We start from the raw sequence: 9568 nt of genomic DNA, 5'->3' as shown, positions 1-9568 counted from the left end.
CCTCATCAGTAGTAAGGTTTTGTAAAATAAAACATAAGATAAAAATACATTATAGAGGAAAATGTGCTATGAATTTTTTTTTTCAATAATTATACAGGAAAAATAGACCAATAAATAAACTTTAAAAAAAGAATAATAACAAATTACGAAGAATTATTAATATTGTTTGTTTCTATCTAATAAAATATTGCTCTTTATCTATAGACTAAGATAATACATTTTAAGATTGTCCAATAAAAACATACAGGAAGTTGCTATCTTGTACGCAAAATGTTGTTCATAATATGAAATTATTATGGACTAAAATTATCACAAAAAGTTTTACATTCTAAAACTACATAATAAATCCTTTAAAAATTAACTTTAGATTCTTGCCTAACAAATTGTTTTACCAATAACACATTATTTTTCATGTTTTTTAAAGGCTCATATATTTTTATTAGCGTATACGTGTAAAGGGTTATCTTGAATGTAAATTTCATTTAATTAGAGAGATGTTTAAAATAAAAAATGTAACAATTAAATTTTTCTTTACTAAAATTAATGAACCATGACCTATTTTTTTAATAATTATTGCCAACGTTATGATATATTTATGAATGAGTCAAAATACTCTTGCCATACTCTTTACTAGCCACCAGTGAATGTAATCAATGCATAACAGATTTTTTCCCTTCATCACCACTTGGAAATTCCTTGTCAGGCGACAAGGAATTGTTAGGTAACAATTCCAACAATGTTTAGAGTTTATGGAAGGTACTGAGGGTCAACTTTCAACTATTGGTAAACAAACTGAAAATATCACCTGATTTTTCCCAGCAAAGCTGTATTATATTAGATGCAGAATATGAACTTTCATTAAATGCAACAATGCCCTTTGTTAGCCATCTTCTCATTGCACAATTTATATAACATAATGTAATTTCCATTCTGTTTCACGTGCAGGTTTGTGTAGCTCCTTGTAAAATAAAGTCTATGATTTTCAGCCAGTATCACATTTTGGAAGTTTAGAAATGTATCACTGTTCAAATTGTATAATTGATGACAAAGTAAATTTCCTTATTCATTCTAAAATTTTACTCATATGTAAGTGATCTTTGGGATACATAAAAAGTACTAGGTTATAGAAAATAAGGGAATTAAATCAATTGGCTTTGATTTCTTGTAGGTATGTCAATCTCCAAATGCAAAGGTATGAGTGGTCACAATATTTTCATGGAACCTTTCACAGCTACTCAATCTTTCATCAGTCACTCAAGTCAAGACTGGACGTGAGTGACTAATGAATATCAGAGAAATACTTCCGCTATATATTTTTTTATCTTAATATTTTATAATGGTATTTCTAGACTACATAGAAAATATACAACAAAGCTAATATTTACAAATAACAATGGTCGACAAAATCTTTTTTTTGTTTCTTAAATGAGAGTTTCAATGGCTGATTCTTATAGTATTTTGTGTGTTCCTTTTCATCTATTTGTCAATATTTAGTTCAAGATAATTAACTTTAACAGTCAAAGGAATTGAACCATACATGAAGACTGGAAGACAAAAAAAATAAAAATAATGATAATAAAATTGTGTAAGATTTTGCGAAAATAATTTTTTTTTGCATTAATAATAAACGTTAATAAGAAATTATAATTTTTATTTTACACTTTAAAATCAGTTTGTAATAATTTATTAAAAATTATTCTCTCACAAAAGATTAAGTTCTGTTAGCAGCACAGCTTCCTCTTCTCTTGAAATTTACATCTGTAACAGTAAAAAAATGTACAAAAAGAATAATAAAAAAATGTAATAATAAAATTATTTATCTAATGATAAATATATATTTATATAATTATTAGCAGTATTTTAACTAATATGTTTATTGTGCAGCCATCAGACAGGAAATAAGAGTTCCCGAATTGGTCAACATGCAGTCACCCCTTACATCACATCAGCGATGTAAGTCATTACAGGTCCCAAGCTTCGTAGAATAGACTTAGCAATGACTGCTTCACTCAAAGAACACAAACTGGTAAAAAAAGTTGCAAGGAAATGTAAAAAGAAAATGAAGGGTGAAAAAGAACGATCCAGCGACGGAGGAATCTCAACGAGATTAACAAACTCACTCGTAAGAAATATCAAAGTACTTTATAATCAGTGTCATCTATCAGTCACACAAGAACTAAGGAGATGAAATCCGGTTGTAAATTATGTTATAAATTTTTTTCGGTAATTTGGGTGTGTTGATCAGTTTTAAAAAATGAGGTTTAATTTTGTTTATAATAAAAATATAAAAATGTCGGTTAATAACTTATATTTTGAAAAAGTAATGATTATAGTGATTTAAAAATTACTTGGCCGCCATTTTGAAACTTGAGAAAAATCTCGACCTCAATGTAATCTTGAGATATAAATTTTTCTTAAAAGAAAAACACAAAATGAGAAACAGAAGAAAAGAAAAGGGAATCACCATTTTTTCATAAAAAAAGGACAAAATATTATTTTATTTATTCTGATAAAGAAGAATCCGACAATGAATAACCAGATATACTGTGTACTAAGATAATATATTTTATAAATTGTTCGAAAATTCTGGTTTCACCTACCCTAATGTGGTGTATTCAAATGCGGATAGCAAGCCTCTCCTGTTCTTCTCATTGAAACTTTATGGCATCTAGCAGTACTTATTTGAGTAATTAACTGGTCAGCCTGAGTCCCACTAAAAATAATCGCTGCTTTGTAAAATCGGTAGGTATATAACACATCTACCGATCTGTTTGTGGCATTCAACATGACACAAATATCAGTTGTGTGACATTATCCACTAAACCATTTTTTAAAAGAGTTTTAACCATTCTCAAAAGTAACATGTGTCCCATTCCACGCTTACTGAGAAAAATGAGAAATGAACTAGTTCCTTAACATCTTTTTTGTCGTGAAAAGTGTAGTTTTTCAAATCACCTACTATGCCAAGTGCACTGAAATGGAGATGAAATCAGCCCTATAAATTGACATCATTATTCTGTTTTTAAACAGGCTAGCTGTAAATGGGAACATTATTACTTATAGAAAAAGAATTTCTAAATACAATCTCTGTAATTCTACGCATGATTACTACCAAAATAAAGACTAACAAACAGTACATGCTACGTCAGTGATGCAGGAAACTTTAACACTACTGAATTTAAATAATTTTTTACTTTAATATGAATATTTCAATAGTTTTCTATTATGGCACGCCATTTTATCTTTTAAAAATAACGCTTAACAGGTGGGCATCATACGATCTACGCACTCTTGTATTCTTAATCGAAAATATTACATTACTCTCCATAACACGGCCGGTGTAATGCGTACAACTGTTTAAAGTTGTAATAATATTTCCGCTAAGGTTTGAGATCGCTCGACATACCCTTTGCTCTTGAGCGGACCCCAATCATAAAAGTCGCTACAAACAAATCAGGAGATCTAGCCGGCTAAACAATGTCCCCTTTTATGAATATAATATGGTTCGGAAAGAGTTTATTTAAGTAATAATAGAGACGTGAAAAGTTGCGCCCTCTTGCTTTAACCAAGTAATTTCTGGAAATCCAACTGATTCTTATCTCAATAATGTTGTGCTCTTGCTTGTGTAACACGCTGCAACAATAGTTGTAGCGTTATCTCGATTGTTCTAAACAAGTCAATAACGAAAGTGCACGCCTCGCTATAATTTTCGGGCTGTGCAACGATTTCTCATGTAATTGAAGTGGGTTTTCAGCGCTTCTATATCGATCTGCTTATTTATTCGTACATAGCCGTTCGGGTGAAAATAAGCTACTTCTGACGACATAAACATGTTGCGGATAGTTTTCTTCACCATTCGAACGTTGCATCATTTTTTGACGAAAATTCACGCTAGCAACCAAATCAACATCTTTTAATCCCTCAACAATTTGAATTCTTAATTCGTATTTTTTTTAATTATTTAATTTTAATTCAATTTGAATCTTAAGTTTTCAATTTCAAAAGTTAGTCTTTCTGTAAGATTCGACGGATAATTGGTTTACTGATATTCAATGCTAATGCAAGTTTAATGGTAGAACGTTTTGGATTTGCATGTTATGACAGTTCAAACTCATGTTTTCTGGCATTCTAACACTATTCTGCTGCTTTATGTAACATAGAAAGCACAATGTATACCTGAATGTTATTCCATGTTTATTAAATGACTGACAATACATCATCAAGTTCAGCGCCTTCACCTAAACTTCAAATGAAAAACCAAACTTTCAAATTTTCCCACTTCACTGACATGCCACATTTAAAGTATAAACTAATGTAAACTTATGTTTAGCATACAGAGCATTATGTATATATTTTATTAACCGGTACAACAGACACATAGATTATATTAAAAATTATAATTACATCTGATATATTTAATAGCACTTACTGACTCCACATCTGTTGTTGCAGTCTAATGTACTTCTATTCACATATGTTCTATTATCTGTACCACAAACAGGGTCAAAATTTTTTGCTGTTGGACATTTACACGGCACTAGGAATACTGGACCTGAATAGTTGGGAATATTCTGATTATTAGAATCTACATCATTTGGTGATGGTTGTCTCGTAGATCCAGTTTCCGGTCTTCTGTTACCGGTTGCAGTTGTTACTTGTCTAGATTGATTAGGCTGAGTTAATCTATTATTTTGCCAAGAATTAAATTCATTTCGTGATGGTTGTTTCACAGTAGATTCAGTTTCAGGTATTCTGTTACCGGTTGCAGTTGTTACTTTTCTAGATTGATTAGGCTGAGTTAATCTATTATTTTGCCAAGAATTAAATTCATTTCGTGATGGTTGTTTCACAGTAGATTCAATTTCAGGTATTCTGTTACTGGTTGCAATTGTTACTTGTCTAGATTGAGAAGGCCAAGTTAACCTATTATTTTGCCAAGAATTTACATCATTTGGTGATGGTTGTTTCACAGTAAATGCAGTTTCAGGTATTCTGTTACCGGTTGTAGTTATTACTGATATATATTGATTAGGTGAAGTTAATCTGCTACTCTGCCATGGAGTCAGCGGCTGAAGGCCAAATCCTAAAAATGAAAGTTAACTGCATTCAATAAAAGTTAAATTATAAAAAAATTAAGTTAAATTCATTAATTAAAATTAAAAAATTAAGTTAAATTCACAAAAAAAGTTAAATTCATTTTAAAGCTTTTTTTTTCCAAACCTTTATTACTTTCCCGTCTAGATGACAATATAACAGAGGTATAGTTCTAGAGGGGAAAGTATTGTAATTGGTCCAATTTGGGCATACGCGGCTTTCACTGGATATTGACATTTTGAAACTTAAGGTACCCAAAAAATGGAATGGGAATTTTCCGGATGTTAATGTTCGTATGTACTTGTGTGTGTTCGATGCTGTTTTCTGAATCACCTTATATCTTCAGAACTACTGGACCGATTTTGACCAAACTTGGTCAGATTACCTTATATGTCATTACCTTATTGATGCCATTAAATTTTCAGCTTAAAAGGCAAGGGGGTGAGACTGTAGAGAAAGGTCGCCCTCAGTATCTCGAGATTTCACCTATTTAAAGTCACGTTTTTCTTAGGCACATTTGTTAACAATTAAAGAATAGCAAGATTTGCAAAAACTATTTTTGCAAAATCACACCCCTACCCAAAAAAAAAATGATCTAAACTACTGTAGTTGCTAAGTTGCTATACTGCGTCAATAGAACCTCTGACCAAAATGAGTGTTATTATTGTAATCTACCATCTTGAAATTTCCGTTTTTCCCTGTAGGAAATTCCCTTTTTCCACATCCTCTTGGACCGGGAAATTTGAAATTCCGCAGGTTTGTCAATCAAATTATTTTTTACACTTCAAATTTTAATTACAATATTTATTTTATTTTATTTATTTAATATTTCAAAGGTTGAATAAAGGTAACACTGACGTACAGCTGTTGTAGTGATATATAGTCTGCTATCGTCTGTTGTGTCATCCTAAGTGAGTGGTAGTATTAAATAAATTAATAGTTTAAAGTGTAAAACAGTAACTTTGTCTGGCTGGGTCTCGAACTTGAACGCCCGGCCGACTCGGTACCTGATGCGTTAAGCCTCGAGGTTACACCAGTCTGTCGACCGTACAAGCGAAATTTGTTCTATGTAAGTTGTGAAATTATATTAGTTTAGTTAGTGCTGACGGTCGCCGCTATTACCGCCCCACCTACGCGAATTAAATACATTAAGAAAAAATAATTGAAAGGTAGTGATAATTCATAAAAGCAGGAAAAATATAAAACAATACCTGGAAGTAAAAATTAATGCATACTTGCTTATCAAACTTAGCTTACCACCTTAACTATCTAACTATTTCCAATTTTAACTACCTTGTGGTTGTCTACCAGCACCAATGAAAACATAAGAGCTAAAGCTTGGATTCCATTGACCTTTTACCAATAATACTTCTGCGAGAACTGGAAAAAATGTGGAAATTTATTAAAAATTTACATTATCAAAAATTTAATTTTTGCATTCTTATTCTACTTTAAAAACACTGCTTAACTTTTTTTTCATAACTCTAATGGTAATAAATTACCTAAAATAAGACACAAATCATTCCCCAAAACAAAATAATATTAAAAAATAATAAATAGATGTGATATGATCCTATGAATAGTGATGTGATTTCTTGTTGGTCTTAACAAAGAAGAGACCATTAAAGTCACCTTCTCATGCTGTCATATAGCCTACACAAGCACCCGACTAGAACATAAAATGTTAAGTAATATTAAATTTCTCATCGCTTATTAAGTTACAGTATTCAGAAAAAAATACCTGTAAGAAAAGAAGAAAAGAGTTGTTTAATTATTTTTTGTTCATTTTTCATAATTTTCTTGACAGATGTGCACAATTAGTAGTTGGCTTTTATTTTTTTTAATAATAATTTTATTTAATGCTTTTTTGTTGTTTCCATGACTTTCTTTTGTTTTTCTTTAGCCTCCAGAACTACCGTAAGGTACTACGCCAGAGGATCTATGAGGATGATATGTATGAATGTAGATGAAGTCCTGTACATTCTCAGGTTGACCATTTCTAAGATCTGTGGTGAATTGAAACCCAACCACCAAAGAACACCGCTATCCACGATTTAGTATTCAAAGCCATATAAAAGTAACCGACTTTACTAGGATCTGAACCTTAAAACTCTTGACTTTGAAATCAGTTGATTTGTGATAAAGAGTTCACCACTAGACCAACCTGGTTTGTTTCCATAGCTTTACCAATATATTAATAATCTAGATATAAGTTGGTATAATCTTTTTGTTTTTTTTTTAGAAAAGCTGAACAAATTAAATAGAGATTTGAATGTTAATGAATGATAATGTACACGCATGTAACTAGGTGTGTGCTAGCTGTGGTGCATTCCTTTGCTGAGCATATTTTTCACTTATATCTCAAGAATGATGAATTTTTCTAAAAAATTACAAGAGAAAAAGTGTGTTTCTTTTTGATTGTTTTATGGAAAAGCATTATTAAAATTTTAAAACGTAATTTTTTTTAATTCTGTCCCTCAGTGTACCACCACAGTTTGGTTAAGCCAATTTATGATAAAACAATATATTTTAATATACTACTTTGAAAAAGGTACTATCATTAAATTTCTAACTTCTCTAGTTAGGATAAATTGTTATGGTCATTGCTCTTAAAGATGGTTTATCAGTGTTGTAAGTAACAGTTATAGAAATCCTACATAGCACTGGAGAGGAACAAGCTATTACATTTGAAGTGACTTCAATCTCAATCTACAAGTGACTCAATCTTACAATTTAAATATGTAATTAATTTTATACATTTGTATGCCTTACTTTTTGTTGTTTCTTCTTCTTTGTAAGTGATTTTAAAGTTGGTATAGGTTTGTGACATATTAAAAAACATGTAGTGAGAAAATTGAAAAAAATATAATAACAAAAAAAAAATAACACCCTTGAAAAAATTGTTTTAAGGAACATTCAGAATAAATAAGGAAGCTTATTCTTTACTTGAAATATTTACAGGTACGCCCATGTTTTTTTCAAATTTAAAACAAGGGCACTAAACCCATTAAGGCAGAAAGATTTATTTGTAATAACTCACTTATACAGTATTCTAATTTTTTTCAACTCTCCTTGAAAAAGTCTAAACTTGCTTCATGTAAAATATAAAATAACATTTGAACATTATACTTCATGCAACTGTTTTGCTATGCAATAATAAATGCTTTTTAGTTATTTCAAGAGTTGACACATTTAAATCTAAAACATGTTTATTAGCAACTGAAACATGTTGTTCTTATATGAATTCTTAAAGATATTTGGGTTGTCACTTAATATTTAAAATAAATCTTAATTTTTTTTTATATATAGAATTACATTGTTATATTTACTTACCTAAAACAGTTAACAACTTTAATCCACCCAATGAAATCATCATAAACTTTTAAAGCTTGTCATATGTTTTTACTTTATTTGTGATTTTTAAAAATCTAAAAAGGTGATTGTTTTTAACTGTCACAAAAAAACTATATAACTCTTTTTTTAATTACTAGATTATATATATTGATTAGATATCAATCTGTTTAACCACAATGTTACAAAATCTTCCTTCCTTCCTTATTCACCTTTCCTATAAATTACTTCATTATTACAATGTTGCTTTATCATTTTTATTATATTGTCTATTTTGCCATCATATCAATATTCTGTTTTTAATCATTAGATGTAGGAAATTAATTCTCAAATTGAAATATTGGTTTATCATTTTTATTATCAAATCTATTTCCTCACATTATCAATTTCCTATTTTTAATACTTATATTTTAGTACTTTAATACTTTTTAATACTTGTTTTTTTTTTTTAGATATTAGGATTAATTTTTTTTATATTTTAACAAAAAATCACTGATAAGCAAAATAATATTTTTAAAATTTTTCTGTGCAATAATTTCATTGAGTTTTCAGTAGTTACTAATTTATCTGTTGATGGAATTTTTTATTTCCCTTATTTAAAAGGGATATGAAATTAAAAATCTATATTACTAATAATAATTAACATTATGGAGTGTTATATACTTACAACAAATCTTTGAATACACAGATACATCCTAAACTGAGACAGCCTACTTGTGTAAGTGATTATCCTTCATCAATCTACACACTGTTTAAATCCAACTCTAGATCACTAAATATTGATTGTCAAATCCGTCTTGTCACATCTACCACTATGCAATTTTTCTGTGAAAATGAGTTTAATTTTTGAATTTTATCCTTAATTCAATTATTGCAAAGCAAAAATTTTCAAAGTAAAATTTATCTTTGATGCTAAGTGCCGTAACCATTTGGTTACGGCACTCAAGTTGCAAGTGTTACGATTAATTGTATATCCATTCTTAAGTCAATAAGTACCCTATTGCCAGTCTAATGATGGAAAGCGAGGAACAAAATGATTTCCTGTTGTCTACTCCAGTAAGTAAAACATACTGTGATACATCAACATGGTAAGTCCACAGAAATGCAGGAGATATTTCGCTCT

The 9568-nt window shown here is 29.7% G+C and overlaps 1 protein-coding gene across 1 annotated transcript; it reads right to left on the bottom strand.

Annotated features, from left to right (window-relative positions):
• Positions 1-1634: 1634 nt before the first annotated feature.
• Positions 1635-8577, bottom strand: LOC142324989 (uncharacterized). Its single transcript, XM_075366206.1, has 4 exons — positions 8428-8577; positions 6388-6474; positions 4430-5083; positions 1635-1758 (listed from the first exon to the last, which is right to left on the bottom strand). Exons 1-4 carry the CDS (start codon positions 8468-8470, stop codon positions 1712-1714), a joined length of 831 nt encoding a protein of 276 aa, XP_075222321.1. The 5' UTR covers positions 8471-8577; the 3' UTR covers positions 1635-1711.
• Positions 8578-9568: the final 991 nt, after the last annotated feature.

Source organism: Lycorma delicatula, chromosome 5 (assembly GCF_047948215.1).
Source record: "Lycorma delicatula isolate Av1 chromosome 5, ASM4794821v1, whole genome shotgun sequence".
NCBI lineage: Eukaryota > Metazoa > Arthropoda > Insecta > Hemiptera > Fulgoridae > Lycorma > Lycorma delicatula.
Note: the sequence above shows the minus strand (reverse complement) of the source record. Positions and strands in the feature narration are given on the sequence as shown.

Bases quoted from the DNA above. Each gene is read 5' to 3' on its own strand.
- LOC142324989 (XM_075366206.1), bottom strand. From the start codon at position 8,470: ATGATGATTTCATTGGGTGGATTAAAGTTGTTAACTGTTTTAG. The intron at 5,084-6,387 runs GTAGTTAAAATT...TTTCATTTTTAG, and splicing joins TGCTGGTAGACAACCACAAG to GATTTGGCCTTCAGCCGCTG. The intron at 1,759-4,429 runs GTAAGTGCTATT...TTACTGTTACAG, and splicing joins CAACAACAGATGTGGAGTCA to ATGTAAATTTCAAGAGAAGA.